The sequence below is a fragment of the Canis lupus genome, chromosome 4, assembly GCF_003254725.2.
Source record: "Canis lupus dingo isolate Sandy chromosome 4, ASM325472v2, whole genome shotgun sequence".
Lineage (NCBI taxonomy): Eukaryota > Metazoa > Chordata > Mammalia > Carnivora > Canidae > Canis > Canis lupus.
The window spans coordinates 8,785,132-8,810,360 of NC_064246.1; the positions used below are offsets into that span (position 1 = coordinate 8,785,132).

The 25,229-nt window shown below is 39.7% G+C and overlaps 1 protein-coding gene across 3 annotated transcripts in view; it reads right to left on the reverse strand.

The window, feature by feature from the left end:
• Positions 1-25,229, reverse strand: part of COG2 (component of oligomeric golgi complex 2) — a 51,399-nt gene that overhangs the window by 18,385 nt on the left and 7,785 nt on the right. For all 3 annotated transcript variants that reach the window (XM_025448470.3, XM_025448469.3, XM_049108939.1), the window contains exons 2-8: positions 15,095-15,256; positions 13,502-13,567; positions 10,883-10,963; positions 8,878-8,981; positions 6,017-6,125; positions 5,255-5,434; positions 3,427-3,551 (exon numbers count right to left, since the gene is read on the reverse strand). In XM_025448470.3, the coding sequence (XP_025304255.1) occupies positions 3,427-3,551; positions 5,255-5,434; positions 6,017-6,125; positions 8,878-8,981; positions 10,883-10,963; positions 13,502-13,567; positions 15,095-15,256 (827 nt within the window). The remainder of the gene's footprint in view (positions 1-3,426; positions 3,552-5,254; positions 5,435-6,016; positions 6,126-8,877; positions 8,982-10,882; positions 10,964-13,501; positions 13,568-15,094; positions 15,257-25,229) is intronic.

Consider the following 25,229-nt stretch of genomic DNA (forward strand, 5'->3'; position numbering starts at 1 on the left):
GCAATTCAATATACGTTATTTCAGCAAAACTGGGAGTTTTGTAGCCAAGTTGTGATAGGGAATTGGGATTTACTATGCTGGTTTTTTTTTTTTTTTTAAAGATTTTATTTATTTACTCATGAGGGACAGAGAGAGAGAAGCAGGCTCCATGCAGGGACCCCGATGTGGGACTCGATCCCGGGTCTCCAGGATCACGCCCTGGGCCAAAAGCAGGCACTAAACCGCTGAGCCACCCAGGCTGCCCAACTATGCTGGTATTAAACAGAAAAATGCTTTTGTAATTTTCCTACTTAGTGAAAATTATCAGGAAAGATAGGTTATCAAGGAAGCTATGCTTTACTGTCCAGAAAGGGATACCAAATAATCTTACTATAGTTCATTATTGGTAAGAAATCACTGGCTGGGAAGAGGGCTAGGGAAGGCAAAGAAGATGCCTGCTTCCCACACACCCATACTTTTACTCATACTAAGAACTAGCTCTATTAAGATATCTAGAGAAGGAAAGAATGAAATTAAGGATTTTAGAACTACAGAGGCACATAGTATAAGCAATATTAAATGACAAGATTTCCTCATCCCCCAGGTAAATACCTACTGAAAGCCCCAAAGAGAAAATTTACATCTGCAAGATTAACAGTTGAAACAGATGGCTAATGAGAAAAGTGAATCCTTATTCTTTGGAAGATAAATACTACATGCTGCTGGAGCTGCCAGATTCTAAAGGGCACATACAGAAAACAACAGAGGGAAAAAGAAGAGAATGGAGAGGGAAGCAGAGATTGTGGAAACCTGAAGGCAAGAGCTGAGCAAGGGGGACAGTCAGGGGTGGCCTAATGAGGGTGCTTCGGGTAAATGAAGATCTATTAAGGTACAACTTTGATTCCTGAAATTTCTGAAGCTTCTACATGAATTCTGTCACACTGAAATCTGTGGGAAAGAACTTCCAAAGCGCTGAAATCTGACATTTCATAACTAAGACTAGCCTTGTCAAATCTAAGTGACGACTGATTGTTTACTAACTGTGGCTTCTTTAATTTTACATCATGACTTTTTTTTTTCAAAGATTCTATTTATTTATTTGAGAGCAAAAAAGCACAAGCAGGATGGGGAAAGGCAGAGTAAGAGGGAGAAGCACATTCCCCACTGAGCACGAAGCCTGCTGTGGGGCTCAATCTAGGAACCCTGAGATCACGACCTGAGCCAAAGGCAAACACTCAACCGACTGAGCCACCCAGGTATCCTAATATCACATCATGACTTCTAAATTCTAATAGTCTTTTTTTTTAATATTTTTTTTTAATTTTATTTATTTATGATAGTCACAGAGAGAGACAGAGAGAGAGAGGCAGAGACATAGGCAGAGGGAGAAGCAGGCTCCATGCAGGGAGCCTGATGTGGGATTCGATCCTGGGTCTCCAGGATCGCGCCCTGGGCCAAAGGCAGGCGCTAAACTAAATTCTTACCTAAAATCCAAATCCAACTAAATCTTCAAGATTACTAAACACAAGTGGCAAAATTAGGCTTTCTCTAAAATTATGTAGTGGAAATAGGACACTTCAATGGTCACGTGGCACATTTATTACCCCAGACTTTTCTTTCCAAAGAACAAAAATCCAAGACCAAATATATTGATTGCTTACTTCATAAAGATTAGGGACCTCATTTGCCTTTCTAATGCTGGAAACAGATTCATTCTTTCATTATACAAACACTGGGGGGGTTGCTATCTTCAAGATGCTGTGCCAAGTGAGAAAGGTGTGGGCAGTGCAGAAGGGGAGTACACGCTAAGTTTATGAACATCAGTCTCAACACAGGTAAAGGTCAACATGTACTATAATCCAGAGCATGTAGATAATGCTGAACATCAAGATGAAGGATGGTCTCTTGAAAGAGGTGGTATCTAAGTGAAGCTTTGTATGGAGTGACAGGTCAACAGAAAGACAAAGGGGATAGGAAGGGCAGGAGACAATGAGGGAAAACAGAAGCACAGAGTAAGATGTTCCTCAACTTATGATGGGAGTTAGTTCCTAATAAACCCATCGTAAGTTGGAAATCTCATAAGCTGAAAATGCATTTAATACTCCTAACCTATTGAATATCAGAGCCCAGCCCAGCCTACCTTAAATGTCCTCAGAACACTTACAGTATGGTACAGCTGGACAAAATCATCTAACGCAAAGCCTATTTCACAATAAATAGTTGAATATCTCATGTAATTTTTACTGAACATTGCACTGAAAAATGAGAAACAGTATGGTTTCAGTGTGTTGTTGCTGACTCTTGTGATTGGGTGGCTGCCTGGGAGCTGCACTCACTGCCCCTGTCCAGCATCACAGGAGAGGATCCAACTGCAGATTACCAGCCCGGGAAAAGATCCAAAGTCAAAGTTTGAAGTATGGTTTCTAGTGAATGCATATCACTTTTGCACAAATGTAAAGTCAAAAACCCGTAAGTTGAATCAATGTCAAGTCAGGGATCTTGGGATCCCTGGGTGGCGCAGCGGTTTGGCGCCTGCCTTTGGCCCAGGGCGCGATCCTGGAGACCCGGGATCGAATCCCACGTCGGGCTCCAGGTGCATGGAGCCTGCTTCTCCCTCTGCCTGTGTCTCTGCTTCTCTCTCTCTCTCTGTGACTGTCATAAATAAATAAAAATTAAAAAAAAAAAAAAAAAAAAGTCAGGGATCTTCCATACAAGGTGTTTTAGGGAAGGGCAAGTACTACTGTTTGGTGCAGGGACCAAAATGGTATGTGGCAAGTTCTACAGTGGAGAACCACTGGAACCAAAGCATCAAGGGCCTCACATGCTGTGCCAGGAAGATTGGATGTTCCTCCATAAGCAACGAAAGGCCATGGAAGACTTAAAAAGGCAGCAGAGTTCCGGGCAGGTGGGACAGCCAAGGGCTGCAATGAAGAGGGACAGGTGGAGCCAGGCAGACTGAGTGGGGAGAGCCTGCTCTTCTGGAAAAGAGATGACAGAGGCCTGGACTGGGACGATGATGGCGAAAGGTAATGGGATATTCATAACACAGAACTGGAAAGCTATGGAAATGAAATGAAAGAGGGAGGGAAAACTGAACACTTTAATCACAATCAGTATAAAACTTGTTGAATTAAAATCAAATTGCTATTTCTACACAGAATGATGACATCAGAATAATGGAAGGAAACTAATTTTGATTTCAAACCTGATTAAGGAGAAAGTGTAGAGAAAAGTAGAGCCTCTGGATTCAGAGAAATGTAACCTTCTAGGTTAGTGCCCACTATTCATTTCCCTCCCTGTAAACCCAGGCTAGTGCCTCAGAGCACTGGTAACAAATAGGAAAGCACACACGTTTTCAGTTCAGAGAAGACAGCCAATGATCAGTGGCACACAACAAGTGGTCTTAACTAAACTGAGTTAAGGTGTGAGCACAGCAGCTTACATCACCTTGAGATGGCTCCTCCTGTGACTTCTCGAAGAAGGCGGCAGTGGTGAGGAACAAACTCCAGGAGCTTATTATACATGATCTGAAGGCCATTTGGATGAGATTCAACAATCTGCTCTACGATCACCTATCAAAAGGAATAGCATTTTTTTTAAGCACCTAAAAAAGAAGTATGAACTACACACAAAAGAGAAAAAACAAAGAAAACCTGAAGAACACATTTCCTCATTCGTCCTCCCCGCTGGACATACTTTCTAAACAGGAGTTAAGTAGTAGTTACACTAAAAACTAGTTCCTAGGATTAGGGGACATGGTTCTAACCCTGAGGGACCCAGGGTTCTAATCCAAAGGCTGGGTTACAGACATGGGCCTAAAGCTGAAACACCACACACACTTCATCTGCTTCCCTTCTGAGCTTAAAAGCCAAGTACCACATCCCCGGACAACAGCTCTGTACTGTCTTCACCCAGGCCTTGTTGTCTATCATCTCCAGATTAGGGGAAGCGTTGAAACAGAGAGTGATGGAAGAAAATACATTTTATTTTGCTTTATTATTTCATTTGTTGTGGTAAGGTTGAGTGTCAGGAGGTAAATGACAAGCATAGAAACTCTAAATACAAATGTGGCCAGAGTTCATTTAATATGCCACTGAAACTTAAAGTCCTTCCTTAATATAGCACATAGGTTCAGTTCAGCAAAAAAAGGCATAAATTAGTAACTAAAGTATTTTCACTTACTGATAAAGAATAACATGATCTTTTTTCACCCCCCCAGAGATAGCTATGAAGTATATAATAGGATACACACAGAGAATTGACAGATCATCTATTTTTAGTAATCCTAATAAAACTCAGAGGATTACTAAAATTAATCCTTCAATTTCACTTTTATCAATGGGATTCACATCCGTTTTAAAACTGGAAGGCTTTCATCCTGAAGTCACGGTGGGTAGAAACTTTGTACTTACTGGACAGAAAGCACACTCATGCTGACAGGTGACTGGAAGAAAGTCCTCAAACACTGAGGACCAGCTTTATGACTTCTATCAGCTCCAACCAGATGAAACTGACACTTCCTAAGTTGGAAATGGTTGAGCGTCGGCAACCTCATACCCCAAAGCCTATACTCCGGCTGCTCAAAGACAGGATATACTTACCTCCTGCATTAACTATATCGTCTTAGGTGAAAGATACTAAGCAGCCAAGTCTGGATTTAAGGTTCTACCCTGCTAACTTGCCGATAAAAGCCTTTCATCTTTGAATATTCCCTCCATCCCATCTTCCTGGCCTGGTAAACTCCATGGTGTTCAAGATATAGGCCAAATCTATTCTGTGAAGACATCTTCCCTCAAGGGCTTTCCACACTCACAGGGTTGTCTTCCAATTCCTCCACAAGGCACGTGCAGTGTGGTCATCCACCTAACTGTTCTATTTCTCCCCCGGCAGTGCTAACATGCTCTTCAACAAGTTCACTTACGTGTAATCTACAGAACTTAAAACTGACCTGAAAATGTTCTGGTCCATACTTTCTTCCTAGGCAACACCCTCACCCCTACTAAATTATGATGATCCCTTGCTCATCTTAATTAAGCTATGAGCGAGCTATGGCATAACTGAACTACAGCATCACTAGAAGATACCACAGAGTATACCTGACGCCTGGTATACCTGACAGTAATCCATGGTGACAACCCTTTCTTACAACCGGTAGCGTAGTAACCATGAGAATCTTCACAGAAAGATCCCCGATCTATCCTTCATAGCCAGAGAAGAATCAAAATCAGAGTAGCTGTTCTATGAGTGTTTGTTGAAGAACATGAGGTGCACAAACCTCATCCATGTACGGTTTCACTAGTACTTGGCCAACTAATGCCTCTGCATCCCGTGTCTTGTCAATTGTGGCATAGGTCCGTAAGCAGTGCCGAATTATATCAACATTGGAAGTCCGAAGACCTTCTAACAGCAGGCCTTCCAGAGACTGCTGTAACATGGCCGTGATGCCAGCTATACGCTGTGAGGAAAAAGTAAAGAAAGCTCCAGGTAGAACAATTTCTAAAAATTCAAATACACACACACACACGCACATATCCCAAACCTCTTATTCTACTAGGATATATATAAGATTCAAATATTAGCATTTCCTGGAGAGTAACAACAAATCTCCTCTCCTCCCCACTATTTCTTTGTAAGTAAATCTTTGTTTTATGAAAGGAAAGTTTAGACAGAATGTTATAGAATGACAAAAAGTTATTTTCCTCGTAAGCTACAGAGTAAATCTGACAAAAGTGCATTAAAACCCAGTCAAGGGCTTTGGATAAATGAACTCTGACTATATCATGTAATATGTCCAGTTACATGAAATTCAGAATTAATTTTACTAGTTTAGTATGGAGGCTATGCTTGCATCTTTACACAAAATTTACATAGCACGCCATGCTAGAAGCAGGGTCCCAAACAACAAAAACTGTAAGAAAAAATTCAAAGCTAGTTTCAAAATCCCATAGAACAAGAATTATCAGGGGCAATGCTAGGTTAAACCAAATCATCCAGTAAATTCGCAAACAGCAAACTGAAAATCTAAACCAACACTTACCGGTCTTACTTTGTCCAGAAGAGGCATGCCTTTGCTTTGAACAGCATGAAACTGTAACTGGTTAAATTCTGTGGCAATTCTCTCCAAAATCTGTCCAGTCCAAAGTGGACTAGTAGAGACAATTATAGAAATGTAATTCCCGAAGCTTAATTTCCCAAAGACCACATCACCCAGTGAGGCTTTAGCGCCCCCTGTGCTGTAATTTTCTTCACAGTGTGTTCCCAGGGTCCCCATTACAAGGTGACAGCTATTGCACCTGCATCTTCGTGCCATCAATTTTTCCCAGCAAGCCATCTGTGGGGCAGGTTCCAGGCAACGGTGAGGGCAGGGGAGGTTGTTACCCAGAAGCCACTGACACTGCGTGGCCCTGGCCACAGGGCCAGACAAGCAGCAGGAGCTGGACTAGGTCAGCGTGGGTACAACTGTGTGTTTCTGCCACGTTCCTCAGGCTCTCCCATTCATGATTACACTCCTTCCCTCTCTAGCCCTATCCTATCAGTCATACCTGAATCCTCCTCTTCTCCACCCGCCTCATTCTCCATCCCTCTGTAAGACCTCTACTACTTCAAAGTACCCAATACTGTTTCTTCAATCAAATAAAACTGGCCCTTTCGTAACAATAAATGAAATACTCAAAATAGCTTACTTTAAATTTACATTTACCAAATAGCAGAAAGAGCAATCTATATGCTCTGGGTTCTAGTGAGAAAACACTCACTGTGAATCTGCCAAGTGTAATAAATGCACTCCCCATTCCCCATACCCCAAACACATTATAAAGCACCAACACCACTTAAAAAGAAGCTGCATTGTAAAAGAAGAAAACTATAAAGAAGAAGAAAAGAAGAAAACTATAAAGGCCCCAAACCCAAAGCACCTGCTGGGCTTTTCTGAGGCATCCTGCATCTGAGGAGCAGTCAGGTAGTGCAGGGAAAGCCCGCATCATAAGGAAACACAAAATGTGTGAACACCAGCAGCAGTGTGCCTAGTCCTGTAGAATCTGAACTAGCGTGAAGGAAAGTAAATGCCCGGCACGACCAACTCTGAAGCTTAATTCCTAACTCTACTGACTAATCTTGTGTGACTGACTAATCTTATAAATAAATAAATATCTATCCATTATATCAATGTTTCTTGGCTAAGCAAGCATGATATATTCACTATTCACCAACACTGCTCTGGCTTTCCTTACTCTTACAGCTCAGAGTTACGGTTCTAGAGTAAAGAAAAAATCCTCAAAGGTGATTCTGAGCAAGAAAGAGCATAATGTCTATTTATCAAAGACAAAATTGCGAGGGGATAGTATTACAGAAATAGAAATCACTGAGGTCTTTCGATCAAAAGAGCACAGCGGGACTGGGCAAAGATGGGAAGAAAGCTGGAAGGACTTGGCTGGTGGGGCTGTGAGAGCTGCCGAGGGCCACAGCAAAGCAGAGCAGCTGGAGACAGGCTCCACTGGACTGGCCAGAATGGACGCTCACCGAGTCTCTGCTAAGTGCAGATGAACAGGGGCAGAAGCACAAGCAATGGGCTGAACAAACAAATGTGCCAGGTATAGACCACTTATTTACACATCTTGATATTAAAAGAGGCAGAGACCTAGGACTCAAGAATTTCTTCCTTTGGGAAGTCTCTGTTGACAATGTACATAATCAGAGATTTGGAGCTTATGGGTCTCTCAAGTCCTTTCCAAATCTAAAACCTTAATTGCTAAAATTAAGAAATCCATATGTTGGGGCACCTGGGTGGCTCAGTTGGTTAAGCATCTGCCTTCAGCTCAGGTCACAATCCCCGAGTCCCAGGATCGAGCCATTGGACTCTCCACTCAGTGAGGAGTCTGCTTCTCCCTCCCTCTCTCTCTCAAATAAACAAATAAAATCTTTAAGAAAAAAAGAAAAAAAGAAATCTAACATGCCTTTATAGTATGACCAAGCCTTTGAACTATGGGTATATTCAATTTGGATTTGATTGGCTGGTTTTGCAGATTATCCAATATTACTCACGGAAAAATGTTACAGCTATCCATGTGATTTTAAGAAAAACTTATGTTAGACCCATGTTGACACCTAGGAGCACCTGTGTATGCCAGGTATGGCTGAGAGTATCTCACGGGTTGAGATAACCCTGCAAGTGGAGTGAATTGTTAGCCTTACATTAGAGAGGATACAGAGCACCAGAGGATCTTGACTCGGGCTGCCCAGGTGGTACATGCAACACAAGCCCATGCTCTTCTCAGCATACCATGATGCACCCCACTAGTGTTGATATGATCTAACAACTCATTTTCTGAGTCACTCATCTGCCTGGCTGATTGAAAATTCACACCAGGAAGGAAATAAGACAGTCACAGTTCATCTTTTTCTGTTTCATAAGCTTTTTCTTTCCTGTTTATAACTTTCAACTAAATGTGTCTATTTTTTCCTCGATAGACACGATATAATGCTGGTGCAAAATACATCAATGGTTACACTCTGGGAAGGTCCAGAAAAAAAATCTAAGAACTACAAATGGTACACTTTGAAGATCAGTAAGGCTTTTCCTAATCCTCAGGGAAGGTGATTCCAAATACAAAAAATTTTCCCTGGAAGCACATGGTCTTTGACTTCCTGAAAGGTGACACGTTGGAATTGTGGCCTGTAACTGCCAAGAGTTTATAGTGACATATTATAAACTTTACCAGTTCATGTGCTCCACTCTCCTGGAGCTATATTCAAAAACATTACACCACAGACTTGGATTTTCTTCTTGTTCAGAAATGAATTCTAACTAAAAAAAAAAAAAAAAAAAAAAACAAAAACCAAAAAAATTTAGACTGGATGTGAAGTACTAACTTATGTGCTATTTAGTAAAGAAATACTTACCTGCTTGCTTCTAGTGTAGATGTTTCTTTAGAATTTTGAGAATTTAAGATTTTTTCAATTTTTTCAACTGATCGAATAACTTGTATAAGCCTCAACACACACATCTAGAAAAATAAAAATTAAGCAAACGAAGAAAGTTAAGACCTTTTGTCTTAATCATCTTTATTTTCCATGCTAAATGCAGGAAAATATAAAACCAAAAAGTCACCTTCAAATATACAGAGCAACCTACATTTTGAGTATTTCTACAAAACACGGAATTACCAAGAATGCAAATCTTAATTTTGACTTTCTAGAAGAACCATATTTCAATATTCTGTTGCAAGTTTATAGAAAACAAAAACTTAGACTTTTTGCTTTTTCATATCCTGTATTCTTATTTCTTCTTTTTCCCATCCTGAACCTCTCTATGGGCACTTTATTTCCCTTTTTTTTTTTTTTAGAAGATTTGCATGCTTGGGGGGGGGGGGGGAGGGATCTCAAGCAGATCCCTAATGGGCATAGAACCTGACACAGGGCTTAATTTCACAACCATGAGATCATGACCTGAGCCAAAGCCAAGAGTCAGATGCTTAACCAACTGAGCTACTCAGGTACCGCTCTGTTTATTTTCTTATGGCCCTTTTTTCATGTTTTAATTTTAGTTTCTGATCATATTTATCCTATTATGCATGATAAACCTATATCCAAGTATCAATTCATTAAAGACATTTTACACCACAAATATTATCAAAGAGGTTGAAGGATATTTTAAAAACTCTCATCCTTAAAAGAACAAAAAAATACAAAGTGATCTATTCAACAAATAGTTACTGAACACCTCCAGGAGCTAGGCATTCTTCCAGACAGTGGGGACATGAGTAAATAAAACAAGAAAAATACCCTGCTCGCATAAAGCTTATAATCTTGGTCTGGGGGGCACCTGGATGGCTCAGCGGTTAAGTGCCTGCCTTCAGCCCAGGGTGTGATCCAGGAGTCCCGGGATCGAGACCCATATTGGGCTCCCTGCATAGAGCCTGCTTCTCCCTCTGCCTATGTCTCTGCCTCTCTCTGTATCTCTCATGAATAAATAAATAAAATCTTTAAAAAAAAAATCTTGTCTGGGAATGCACTATATGAATTATTTGGACAAAAGCTGCGAGGAAATCTAAAGGAAAATTAAACAGAAGGTCTCTAAAATAGGCTTCTTCCCCTTGATATTTTAAAAAATATGCTAATAAATACACATAGAAAACACTGGATAGAGCAGCAGGCTAGAGTTAGAAGTCTGGAATCCCAATTCCCACTGTGCCCTTACATCATTATGATCATTAACAAAATCATGGATGGGAAAAAAAAAAAAATCAGGGATGGGTTAATTGGGTGATGGTCACTAAGGAGTACGTTTGTAGTGATGAGCACCAGAGGGTATACAGAAGTGCCAGCTCACTGTCCTACACACTAACAGAACAGTGCATGCTAACTAACTGAAATTTTAAAAGTAAAATAAAAGCTAACACTGGAACAGAAAGAAAAAAATTAGAAAATAAAATTAAAACCTACCACCACTGAAAAGTAAGGGAAGAACATGCAGAGGTATACTTGAAGAAGGGAAACAAAAGAAGAAATTAACATGGCAGGATGAGAGAGCAACATACTACTTTTTCTAAAAAAACAAACCTGCAACAGAATGCTGAATGCTGAATTTGTTTCAAGGCCACTTCTACCCTAATCTCTAAAAAGACATATTTTCTTTACGGTTCACTGAAAACTTATGTGGCAGTTAAACTGTTAAGTGCTTCACTGACATTAGTTATTACTGTTTCTTGTTCTGGAAAAAGTGAGAGATCTTGAGACCATGTGGGTGCCTCCAAAATTCTTATTATTTCAAGTAGATAACATGACAATGTGTAATATGCACATGCACAAGAGTTTTGAAAAAAGTTGAATAGTACTAACAAGTAAAAAGAAATAAGAGGGGAGGGCTTTAACTGGCATGCTACATAAGAAAGCCACTGGAGGATACCTTTTTCTTCCTTATGTCCTCTTGTTTACACATTCGTTCATCTACTGCCTGGATTCCTTCACTGACAGATGACCTGAGACTCTTTAGAAGAATAATAAAGAAAATGTATTGTAGAAATTATTTCACAAGATTATCAAGTTTATGCATTTAATTCAATTCCACAGAACTTAATACCTGCACGCCAGTATTATGTAGATATTAACAAAAATACGACATACCAGACACAATTGCTGTTGAGGGTACTCATGATTTGGGGGCAAAATGACAGAAAGCCAGGGTCTCACGGCCAGAAGAATAACAGTACTTATACAGTGAAAGTCATGGGGGGTCAGGGCAAAAAATGGATAATCTGAAGCAAAGTACAGGAGAGTCTAGAAAATGGGTGAGGCTTGAATCCAACTCTGAAACCCTTTGTTGGCTAAAGTGGAGAGGGGACGTTTAGAAGACAAAGGTAAGATGTAAGTGTGTACATGCTTGGGGTCAGACAGGCACACAGCCATGTGCCCTGCAGGCTTCATTTCAGAGAGAAGTAGAAATTGGGGCAGCCCTGGTGGCTCAGTGGTTTAGTGCCAACTTCAGCCCAGGGCCTGATCCTGGAGACCCGAGATCAAGTCCCATGTCGGACTCCGTGCATGGGAGCCTGCTTCTCTCTCTGTCTGTGTCTCTGCCCCTCTCTCTCTCTCTCTCTCTCTCTGTGTGTGTGTGTGTGTCTCTCATGAATAAATAAATAAAATCTTTTAAAAAGAAAAAAAAAAACAGAGAAGTAGAAATAAGAAGCGAGGGTCAATTTAGGAGGACTTCACTCAGATAAGGTCTTTAGATTCTGCATATTTTGGAGAACTAGACAATGGTTAAACACTGATGCACCAGGATGAAATGCTGTTTTGGAAATATAAGCAATCAAAACATAAAGAACAGAAGGCTAGAAAAAGGGAGAATGCATAGGTGGAGAAACATGTCCAGAAGCTAATGAATGAAAGCAAGTACAAGACAATGAGGAATCAGGGCCAAAACACAGGTTAATAGAAGCAAATAGAATAAAGTGGACAAATCACAAAAATTCTACAGAAAAGTGAATTAATTCACTCCATCAACATTATGAAATACCATGCTCGTTTTGGCAGCACAGTGCTCGCTTCGGCAGCACATATACTAAAAACATTATGAAATACCTACTGGACATCAGCTACTCTGGTAGCCCATGAGGATACAATGATGAAGAAGAAGAAACAGTCTTATCCCTCAATGATCTTAGAATCTCACAGAGTAGCTCCATGAATTGGGATCAGAAAGGTAGGTCAGGCCCATGGCTGAGTAGGACAAAAGTGGCTATAAAGATGGTTGGGGAAAAGGGAGAGGATACAGATACGGTGCTGGTGGGGGTTGGGGGGGTGAGGCAGGACAAGAGCTTGGGTGAGCAGAGCAGCAGTCAGCAGAGCAAATCTGCCTTGAGGGAGGGGGTTTGAGAGGAGAGTGGGAGGCCAAGGGAAGGCTGTGCTTGGGAAATACCGCAGCTACAAGGCTGGGGCAGGAAGAGGCACACAAAAAAGGAGTCAGGAGAACCATACAGTGGCTGGTGTGGAATCCAACAGAGGACTACAAAAATCACTCTTCCATTCCAAGGAAAAGTACCTTAACAAGACTTTGTAAAATTCAAGCAAGACATAAACAATGAAAAGTATTGACTAGCTCAAGGCACAGCTCCAGACTTACCTCTTTCACGAATTCTCTCCTGCCTACCCCTCCCCTGGGCTTCTCAACACTGGTATTTGTTACTTCGCGTTTTTCTTGGCTCTAACCATGCACTCTGTCTTCCCTTAAATTATCTTCTACTTATATTCTCTCCTTAGGTTCCAGGCACCGTCTTAGGGGCTAGGTGCACGAGGCCATCCAAGCTAGAGGACACACACACAGGAATGATTGTGTCGTGCACCAAGTTTACAACAGTGCATCAAAACAGATGGAGGGTGGAAGTCGGGGCACCCAGCACAGATGGGGATGGGGGCTGGGGAGGACAGGGCAGCACAGTTCCTGTTGGAAGTGATACCAAAACTCCCCCTCCGCTGCTCACCCGGGTGGAGTTCCTATTCCCAATGGCTTAGAGGTGGGGAGTCCCATTCCCACAGTAGAGACTTTCTGAGCAAAACATTAAAATGTAATGTTTATTAGGTATACATTTCTATTATCCTTCAGTTACACTGGGCATTACAGAGCTTTTATAGACCAGTCTAGGATCCTAACCACATGTAAAAGGGGGGGGAAGGATACTAAAAAAAATTACAAATCGTTAAAATACAAGTCATTCATAAGTTGGAAACCACTTACATAGGAGCTAAGTGGCATGAATAAGTTGAATTTGGAAATACACTTCCTCTCCCTTGACATTTTAAGGCTGTCTACCCTAAGAATCTGTCTTCTGCAAATTGAACATGTTTTTCAGGTTGTAACAGCACATGCAAAAATAGAAAATTATTTACAACTTTTCTGAAGGTGAATACTATAATCACGAACCATTAAAAACCACCACCACAAACTTAACAGATGAAAGGAATTCTTGGAGAAAGCAAACAAGAACAACATGCTTCACAGCAGATTGTTTTATATTATTTGGGAACTTACCAGAACTTCTTCTCGTAACTGTCCCAAGGGCACAGAAAGCTGATTAAGGGCTTTGTCCATCCCAACCTAAAGGCAAATCAGGTTGACACAAACACATCACACATCAGGAGTAATAGTGACCTATCTGTTTAATGATCAAAGCAGTACTAGCTTACATTATTTTTTTTTGGTACGACCATATTTTGCTAAGTAGCTAAACAATAGAAATGTTATTTTGCCATTAGTGTTGCTCACAGAATATTAAAAAAATCTGTTGGATACATGAGACTATAAAAATAGTCACAATAAATGAAAGCTTCCTTACAAACAATTTGCCTTTGGAGGACACTGTAAATCAATGTAAAAAAATTTCATGGAAAGTGAACAGCTCTGTGTCTGTAATTTATGATACTCAGCCAGATGACGTGAAAGTCTGATGGGCTACGTCTCTCCTAAACATTATTATAACCCTTGAGAAAAATCCAAATTAAATAGAACAGAAATAAAATTTTCTAAGTTTCTAATTCCATTGGAACATTTATCTTAGTGGTATATTTCCCAAAAGCCAATACGCCTCATTAATTTTAATGCTTCTTGAAATTCCCACGGAGCTGCTATTTTCTGTACTTCTCTGGGCAAACATATTTAAAACAAAATGAGGGGCACCTTGGTGGCTCAGTTGGTTAAATGTCTGCCTTTGCCTCAGGTCATGATCCCAGGGTCCTGGGATCAAGCCTCATATTGGGCTCCCTGCTGAGTGGAAAGTCTCTTCTCCCTCTGCACCTCCCCTTGCTCATGCTCCCACTCTCTAATAAATAAATAATTTTTAAAAAATTAAAAATGAAACACCAGCAAAGAGACTTCTCTGCCAGGTAATAAAACTCAACATTCCTTTTCTTCTTTTTCTTTTTAAAGATTTATTTATTCATGAGAGACACTGAAAGAGAGGCAGAGACACAGGCAGAGGGAGAAGCAGGCTCTCCACGAGGAGCCTGAGTGGGACTCAATTCCAGCACTCCAGGATCACAATCTGAGCCAAAGGCACTCAATCACTGAGCCACCCAGGCACCCCTAAAACTCAACATTTCTAAATGGCTTTTACAAACAACTCATATGCTCATTATAAGTCATTCTTACGTTTTTATAAAACCAAGCCTTCTAAATATCAATATTGGCTAATGTTCCCTCAACCTAGCTCTAGCTAACACATATACCTGGAAGTAAAACATTTCCTTAAATCAAACATTAAACAGTTGATGTTTGCTCTTGCAAATTAGTCTAAACCAAGTAAGACTTCAGGGTAATCACTTAGCAACTAACAAAACAACCATTCCGATATTATAATCCTTTATTTTTCACTACTAACAAATTCAAAAAGTAATCAAGCTAGAGTAGCCTTAAATGAATAACAACTAACCCCCCCCCCAAAAAAAAAAAAAAGTTTAGTTCTTTTATTAAGGAGATTATTAATCTCAAATTTCTCTTGGGGGCAGGATGGGGGTATAAAATCAACTGAAAGGTTTCTAAAAAAATACTCCAATCTTTTAAGAATAAATATCAGTGAGAGAGAAACTGCGTCTCTGTGTATATAGGACCTGTGAATTTCAGGTTTACCAAGTTTGTTGAAAGGTTGACAAAATCTGCATAATCCTTATTGATGAGCTCGACCATGGCTGTTTTAAGAAGTTTATAGTAGAGTTCCAGATCTCCTCTCAGTTCCTCCAGCTGGACACGCTTCCTACAGTCAGACACAAAATGATCGACATCGAAATCTTCCTGAAAAATCAAACCAGAAAGAAAAAAATGATTGCAATGATATCACATTTTACATATAAAAATAAAATCAGAGAAAGAGTAAGAGAGAAACATCATTCTATTTATTTAAGAGGCTATATTGCGGCAGGGGGGGGAAGTACCTCTGAGTACACAGAGGCACCAGGGGGTCTGCTCACTGCATAAAGGTTCAGGAAAGGGGCCTCACCAAGAGCATTCTCTCCTGTTGCCCAAATTCTACAAGGCATTTAATTTTTTTTAGTTATACATTTCATAGAGGCTCTTCTCAAAATAGAAACAGCTTTTACTTAATTTAAAAGTAACAAATGATCAATGTGAAACTTTTAACCAACAAAGAAATAATTATATGAGAGAGAGTAAAAAATCACCCACTCTCTGATGCTCTACAGTTAAGCACTATTAATGTTTGTTTTTCTTCACGATTTAACATTGTGATTCAGATCCTTCCAGACTTTGTTTTGGTCTTTCTCTTTAAAATATACACTTTTTTTGTTAATTGAGATATAATGGACACATGTTAGTTTTAGTTGTACAACATAATGATTCCATATTTCTATCTATTGTGACACGATCACTGTGAGACTAATTAACATCCATCACCACACATACATATTTTTTTCCTTGTAATAAGAACTCTTAAGAGCTAACTTTAAAGAGTTAACTTTCAAATATACAATATACAGTATTATTTACTATAGTTACCATGATGTACATTACATCCCCAGAACTTATTAACTGGAAGTTTATACCATTCAACCCCTTCATCCATTGCCTCCACACTCTCACCGCCTATGGCAACCACCAATCTATAAACTGACTTCATTTTATTTTGTTTTTAGATTCCACATTTAAGAGAGATCATACAGATTTGTCTTTCTCTGACTTATTTCACTTAGCATAATATCCTTAATTAAGGTCTACCCATGTTGTTGCAAATGGCAAGACTTCCTTCTTCCTTTGGCTGAGTAATATTCCACTGTATACACACACACCACATTTTTTTTTCACATTTTCTTTATCCATTCATCCATCAGTGGACACAAGTTATTTCCAAGTCTTGGCTGTTGTAAATACTGTAATACTCACTACTGTGAGTATAACTCTTGCTAGCCACTGGAGCCAGGTGATTAGAGGTATCCCTTAGTAGCAACTGCAAAACTTGATGCATCATACAAGCATACAAGCTTCTTTCCAGGAGAAATCAGCGAACAGGAGCGAGGCAGGGGGACAGTGCAAAGATGGAACCTGCTAGCTCCAACTTTGGAAAAAAACTCAGTAGGCCCCTAGATATGTGTTAAATTCAATGCCTACCCCTCGGGGCTTTAAGATAAGCAGATGAGCCTCTCTTACAGAAAGTCTCAACACTCACTCTTCAGTCAGCTGCTTCTGTGCTGAGTCTTGGGGTGGGGAAGTCCACTCACGTGAAATGCTTTAAGAACTGTTTCTCAGTTTGCTATAGCCTTGTGAGTCTCAAGGATGCAAGACCTATTGGCTTTCAAAGTGCAGGTCTTAAAAGCTGGGGTGCCAGATGTGGGGTTCAAACCCTTTGCTCCTCAGGGAGAAGCTTGGGGTTGTGAGTACCCTCCCAATCATGGGTCACTATGCAGGGGTAGGGTTTATGGCAAGAATGAATCTCACTTCAACATAGTTTTTTTTTTTTTCTTACTCACTTAATGTGTAGGAATCACTCAGTTTTGAATTTCTTCCAGAGGAAACTGTTCCATATGCAGCTGCAGATTCAGTGTATCCAAGAGAGGAGATGAGTTCAAGATCCTCCTACACCACCTTATTGAAATGAAACCCAGACCTTCTCTCTGTGTACACACACATACATATGTACATACACACACACACACACACACACAGCTTAATACTCATGCTTTTCTAAACTATTTCCCGTCTAAAAATATAACTTCAATGTCTTTTCATACAACATACATATTTCCATTAGTATTTTATATGGACGTGGAGTGTTCCATTGAACAGATGTTCAGAATCTTTCCTAATCAATTTCAAAGTACTAGTCTCACAAGATTAGCTATGTTCTGTTTCCCCTTTATTTTTTTTAATTTTTTTTTTAATTTTTATTTATTTATGATAGTCACACAGAGAGAGAGAGAGAGGCAGAGACATAGGCAGAGGGAGAAGTAGGCTCCATGCACCGGGAGCCCAACATGGGATTCGATCCCGGGACTCCAGGATCGCGCCCTGGGCCAAAGGCAGGCGCTAAACCGCTGCGCTACCCAGGGATCCCCTGTTTCCCCTTTATAACACACTGATGCCTCTGGTAGGCTAACCTGCTTAGAGGCAGCAAATCACTATCTACTTCACCTATGACTCTGCTACTCATTGAGCTGTTTAGTCATCAAGAATCAGATGTAGGGATCCCTGGGTGGCGCAGTGGTTTGGCGCCTGCCTTTGGCCCAGGGTGCGATCCTGGAGACCCGGGATCGAATCCCACATCGGGCTCCCGGTGCATGGAGCCTGCTTCTCTCTCTGCCTGTGTCTCTGTCTCTCTCTCTCTCTCTGTGACTATCATAAAAAAATAAAAAATTAAAAAAAAAAAAAAGAATCAGATGTAATGATTCCCAAACTAGTTAAGGGTACTTACACTTACTTCGTAACTATATAATTTTATAAAACATTATGTAAACCAACAAAATATGAGTGCAAAAAGATCACTGTTCTTATGAAAACTACGGCATGGGATGCCTGGGTGGCAGAGTGGCTGAGCGTCTGCCTTCAGCTCAGGGCATGATCCTGGGTCCTGGGATTGAGTCCCATATATAGCCTGCTTCTCCCTCTGCCTCTGCCTGTGTCTCTCATAAATAAATAAATAAAATATTTTTTAAAAAAGAAAACTATGACAGAAACTTTGAAAAGACTTGGTACAAAGAAATCAATAAAAAAATGTTTGCTAAATTAAGTATGGGTGAGATGACCATGAATCAGGTAGTAAGAGGGTGATCACAGGATTCTCATTCAATTCAGTTAAAGAAACTGAAACTGAACTAAATGCAAAAAAAAAAAAAAAAAAAAAAGAAAGAAAGAAAAAAAACCAGACAGAAATCTAATCAGCAGACCAGCTTTCAGAGAAGAGTCTGGTACTACATCAATGGAGAATAAATGTACACACATATATTTTCAAATAAAACAAGAACTATATGCACCATTCCTTAAGAGTATTTGTTTCAACTGATTTTCTTAGTTAATCAAACACCTACCTTGGCAGTGTCAGAGTAGAGGACTTCATACCATTATTTCACAGCCATCTACTGAAAACCACCTGCTTTTTAAACTGCGGCCAGAATTAGCCTAGACTTTTGTCTCTTGAGACCACCTCAGACAACAGCTTACACCATTGAAAACTATGGGAGGAAGACTCAGCTCCTAATGCTGGCCATGCTACTAACCAGCCATATGCTTTTAGGTGATCACTTAGCCTGCCTCGGTTACATATTCTTTGAAGCTCTGCACTTCACATGGATGAAGTTCAGATCTGAACTTTATGATGGCATTCTAAATGGTGTAACTCAGGCCTACTGAACAAATGCTATTAGAGAAGGTTAGTTCTCAACACCACTTACGTATTTGTTTTCAGGTAAACAAATGTTGCATAACACAAGACTAACTTGCAGCATCGCATCTGTGAATACTGGATTAGGCATCTTTTGCTGTGACAACAAGCAAGCCCAAACTCACAGAGGCAGAATACAGACACACTTCACTCACCAGGAATGGTCCTACTTCATAATATAGTATAGTTAGCAAGCATTTAAAAAGAAAGAATTTACAACCCATACATTTATAGTCAATTGATTTTTCACAAGGATGCCAAAACCATTTAATGGAGAGAAAACCCAGCCTTTTCAAGTGCCTACTATTGGGACAAGTGAGTATCTACATGCAAAAGAATGAATTTGGAACACCAACCTCACACATGCACAAAAAATATAACTCAAGATGGAATAAAGATTTATTTATTTATTTATTTATTTATTTATTTATTTATTTATTTATTTATTTTTATTTATTGATGAGAGACACACACAGAGAGAGAGAACGCAACAGAGACACAGACAGAGGGAGAAACAGGCTCCACGCAGGGAGCCCGACGTGGAACTCAATTCCGGGTCTCCAGGATCAGGCCCTGGGCTGAAGGCGGCGCTAAACTGCTGAGCCACCCGGGTTGCCCGGAATAAAGATTTAAATATAAGAGCAAAAACAATATACTCTTGGAGAAAACAGGTGAAAATCTGTGTGACTCTAGGTAATGCTTTCTTAGATATGATACAGAAAGCATTAAGAAATAATAAACTGAATTTGATCAAAATAAAAACTTTTGTTATCAAAAGACACTACTGAGAAAGTGAAAAGACAACCCACAGAATCGTCTATATGACAAGGTCTAATAACCGGAATATGCAAAGAACTCTTACAACTCAACAATAAAAAGATAACCTAAATTTAAAAACTAGCAAAATGGGCAGCCTGGGTGGCTCAGCGGTTTAGCGCCACCTTCGGCCCAGGGCATGATCCTGGAGACCTGGGATCAAGTCCCACATCAGGCTCCCTGCATGGAGCCTGCTCCTCCCTCGGCCTGTGTCTGTGCGCCTCTCTCTCTCTCTCTCTCTCTGTCACTCATGAATAAATAAATATATAAAAAAAAAAAAAACTAGCAAAAGACTTTTGAATAGACATTTCTCCAAAGAAGATACACAGATAGTCAATAGTACATGTAAAGATGTTCAATATCATTAGTCATTGGGGAAATGGGAATCAAAACCACACTGAGATACCACTTCACATACACTAGGATGGCTACAAGAAAATAAGAAAAAAAAAAGAAAAAAAAAAAAGAAAGAAGGAGGTAAGTGTTGACAAGCAGTCAGAGAAGCTGGAACCCTCCTAGATGGCTGGTGAGAATGTAAAATGGTGCAGCTAATGTGGAAAACAGCCTGGCAATTCCTCAAAAAGTTACACATATAATTACCCAGCAATTCTACAACAAGGTGTATACTTGATAGAACTGATGACAGATGTTGACACCACAACCCGTACATGAATGTTCACAGCAGCATTTGCTCATAACAGTCAAAAAGTATACAGAACCCAATGTCCATCAATTGATGAATGAAGACTTAAAATGTGGAGAGCCTCTAATACAGTCATAAAAAGGAATAAAGTACTGTTACGTGCCACAACAGGAGTGAACTCTGAAAACATTCTAATCTAAGGTTAAAGAAAGCCAGACACAAAAGGTCACATATTGTATAATTTCATTTATATGAGATGTTCCAGAGTAGGCAAATTCATAAAAACAGAAAGTAGAGTAGTGATTGCCAGAGAATAAGAGGGAGGAAAACTGGAACTAACAGGTCTCTTTTTCAGGTGATGGAAGTGTTCTAGAATTGGACAATGGTGACACATGCGCCACACAGTAAATATACTAAAAACCACTGAAGAATACACTTTAAAATGATGTTATGCTTAGAGAATTATGTCTCAATGAAAAATGAAACGAATATCAACAAGTAAATGTTCCGATACGTTAAAAAACTGAATGTGGGGATCCCTGGGTGGCTCAGCAGTTTAGCGCCTGCCTTTGGCCCAGGGCGCGATTCTGGAGTCCCAGGATCGAGTCCCACATTGGGCTCCCGGCATGGAGCCTGCTTCTCCCTCTGCCTGTGTCTCTGCCTCTCTCTCTCTCTCTCTCTCTCTCTATGTCTGTCATGAATGAATAAATAAATAAATCTTTAAAAAAAATAAAAAATAAAAAAATAAAAATAAAAAACTGAGTGTAACACTAATCAAAAGAACACTAAGGTAGGTATATGACTTCCAAACAAAGCAGATTTCAGAGCAAGGAAAATTATCAGGCATAAAGAGGAGCATTACCTAATGATAAAGAAATCAATTCACCAAGAAAATACAATAATCCTTACTGTATATATGCCTAATCAACAAAGGTGAGGCAAAACCTAACAGAACTGTAGGGGGAAATAAATAAATCCATTATTATAGCTGGTGACTTCAAAACTTCTCCATCAGTAATGGACATGTCTAAGAATAGGACAATATGATCCATATAATCAGTCAAGATATAGTTCACTCAATATCACCATCAATTTACATACAATGGACATTGATAGACAAACTTCATTCAGTAATAGTGGAATATACATTCCTCTCATGCTCTTATGGAACATTCATCAAGACAGAATAATTCTGGGGACGCCTGAGTGGCTTAGCAGTTGAGCATCTGTCTTCCACTCAGGGCTTGATCCCAGAGTCCGGGATCAAGTCCTGCATTGGGCTCCCAGCAGGGAGCCTGCTTCTCCCTCTGCCTATGTCTCTGCCTTTCGTGGAGAAATAAATAAAATCTTAAAAAAAAAAAAAAGGAATAATTCTGGGCAACAAAACAACAAATGGTGGGTGGGGATGGGTAACTGGGTGATGGGTATTGAGGAGGGCACTTGTTGGAATGAGCACTGGCTGTTATATCCAACTGATGAATCACTAAATTCTACCCCTGAAACTAATACACTATATACTAACTAAATTGAATTAAAAAAATTTTAAAGCTAACTGCTTTTGTATATACCAGCAACATATAAGTGGAACTTGAAATTATAAGTACAACCCCATTTACATTAACAGACCAAAAAGAAAATTAAATACTTAGGTACAAATCTAACAAAATACACAAAAGACCTATATGAGGTAAAATACAAAATTCTGATGAAATATAGCAAGGAATGTAAGATCCAAAATGGAGAGACAGTCCATAATCTTGGATAGGGAGACTCAATACTGTTAAGAGGTTGGTTCTTCCCAAATTTATCTACAGATTCAATACAATCCCAATCAAAATGTCAGGAAGTTATCTTGTGGATATCAACAAATTGAGGGCAGCCCGGGTGACTCAGCGGTTTAGTGCCACCTTTGGCCCAGGGCCTGATCCTGGAGACCCAGGATCAAGTCCATGTTGGGCTCCCTGCATGGAGCCTGCCTCTCCCTCTGCCTGTGTCTCTGCCTTTCTCGCTCTCTCTCTGTGTCTCGAATGAATGAATGAATGAATGCCAAATTGATTCTAAAGTTTTTTGTTTTTTTTTAAAGATTTTATTTACCCATTCATGAGTAATAGACTTACTATTAAAGCTATAGTGATTAAGACAGAATAGTGCTGGCAAAAGAGACAAATAAGTCAATGGAACAGAGAGAGAGCCCAGAAATAGATCCACACAAATACACAAAGGCAATTCAATGGATAAAGGAGAGTCTTCAACAAATGGTACTGAATAATGGGACATCGACATGCAAAAAAAAAAAAAGGAATAAAGACATAAGTTTCTTACATCTTCCACAAAAAATTAAGTTAAAATGGCTCAAAGACCTAAATGTAAAATGCAAAATTTCTAAAAGATAACACAGGAGAAAATGTAGGGGCTCTTGGATTTGGCAATGACTTTCCAGATACAAAACTAAAAGCATGATCTATAAAAGAAAAAAACTGATGAGATAGACTTTCTTAAAATTAACTTCTTTTCTGCAAAAGACATTGTTAAGAGAATGAAAAAACAAGTCACAGAATTGAGGAGCTATGTGCAAAACACATCCATGGTAAAGGATTTAAAACCAAAAGATATGGGCAGCCCAGCCCAGTTGGCTCACCGGTTTAGTACCGCCTTCAGCCCAAGGCCTGATCCTGGAGACCTGGAATCGAGTCCCACGTCAAGCTCCCTGCATGGAGCCTACTTCTCCCTCTGTCTGTGTCTCTGCCTCTCTCTCTCTGTCTCTCATGAATAAATAAATAAAATCTTAAAAAAAAAATAAAACCAAAAGATATAAAGATGTCTTAATAACAATAAGACGTCAAACAACCTTATTTAAAAATGAGAAAAGGTGCAGCTTTTGGGGACGCCTGGGTGGCTCAGCAGTTGAGCATCTGCCTTTGGCTCGGGCGTGATCCCCGAGTCCCAGAATCGAGTCCCACATCGGGCTCCCTGCATTGAGCCTGCTTTGCCCTCTGCCTGTGTCTCTGCCTCTCTCTGTATGTCTCTCATGAATAAATAAAATCTTTTAAAAATAAATAAAAATAAAAATAAAAATGAGAAAAGATCTAAAAAGATGCTTAACATTGTATGTCATTAGGGAAATGCAAATGTAAACAAGGTACTATTACATATTATTAGAATGTCAAAAATCCAAAACACCGACTACCTCAAATGCTAGCAAGGATGTGGAGCAACAGGAACTCTTCATTCATTGTTGGTCAGAATGCAAAACTGTAGACATTTTGTAAGACAGTTTGGCAGTTTCTCACAGAGCTAAATACACTCTCATCATAAGATCCTGTAACTGTACTCCCTGTTATTTACCAAAAAGAGTTGAAAATTTATGTCCATATAAAAATCTTGCAGATTTTTTTTAAAGATTTATTTATTTATTCATGAGAGAGAGAGAGAGAGAGAGAGAGAGAGAGAGAGAGAGAGGCAGAGACACAGGAGGAGGGAGAAGCAGGCTCCATGCAGGGAGCCCAACGCAGGACCTGAACCGGGGCTCCAGGATCGTGCCCTGGGCCAAAGGCAGGCGCCAAACCGCTGAGCCACCCAGGGAATCCCCCACACAGATGTTTATAGCAGCTTTATTCCTAAGTACCAAGACTTGGAAGCAATCCAAGTTTTCTTCTGTAGGTGACTAGATACATTGTGCCACATCTACACAATAATATATTATTCAGGAATTTTTAAAAATGAATTACTAAGCCACAAGACCTGGAAGAAACTTAAAAGAATATTGCTAAGTGAAAGACCAGTCTGGAAAGCTAAATACTATATGATTCCAACTATATGGGATTCTGGAAAAGGCAAAAATCTACCAGCATTTTTATTTTTACTTATTTTTAATGTCATCTCTATACCCAATGGGGGCCTGGAAGTCATGACCCTGAGCTCAAGAGTCAGATGCCTCCAAAAAGGTAAAACTTACACTGTAAAAAGATCTGGGGTTGCAGGAGTGAGGGTGGAAGGTGCAGACAGAGAAGAAATGAACAGGTGACGTACAGGGATTTTCAAGGCAGTGAAACTGCTGTAAGATACTGTGATAGATAAATAACATTATACATTTGTCAAAATCCACAGAACTATAGACAGAAGAGAGAACCCTAATGTAACTAATGGACTTCAGTTAAAGTTTACCTACTTTAATAACCAGCTACATTCAGGGATGGCAAAGAATAACACAAAATAATTTGGGAATTAATCATTTAAAACCTGCCAAAGACTCAAATACTAGTATTCTTACCACTATAAAAATTACACAGAACTTTGGAAAGACCAAAATTCTCTAAGCTGCCAAGAAGTAAAACACTCCCCCCACCCAAATACAAGGAATTATAAAATCACCACCTGCCATCTCCACACAGAATCAGAATCCCCCGACACCATCATTCTGTATTTGAGAGGTACTAAGAGAGCACATGAAATTTTTGATCTCTACCCTAAAACACATTCCATTTCATTGAAACAAAAAACCAAAATAGTTAAGCCTACACACTAAATAGAGGTTGAAAGACATAAGAAGTCAGTGTGGGCTTGTGTGTATGTATTTCCAACCATTCTTGAAAACCAATGGACAACAGAGATGAAGAAATGCCCCTGTAATATCCCACAAATATTAAATATGTACCATGTAACTTAGGCTCTGCTCTAAGACCTGGGGACACAGCCATGATAAAGAAATACAAGGCCTCTGCTCTTAAGGAGCATATATGCTAATGCAGAAATGAAAAAATAAACATGAAAACAAACATATTAATGAAGAGTGAGCAAAGCTAAAAAGAAAACAGGACACTGTAAAGATGAGTGACAAAGGGTTTGTACTTTAATGTGGATGACCAAGAAAGACACTTATAGAACAATGACATCTGAGTTGAGATCCAAATGACACAAAG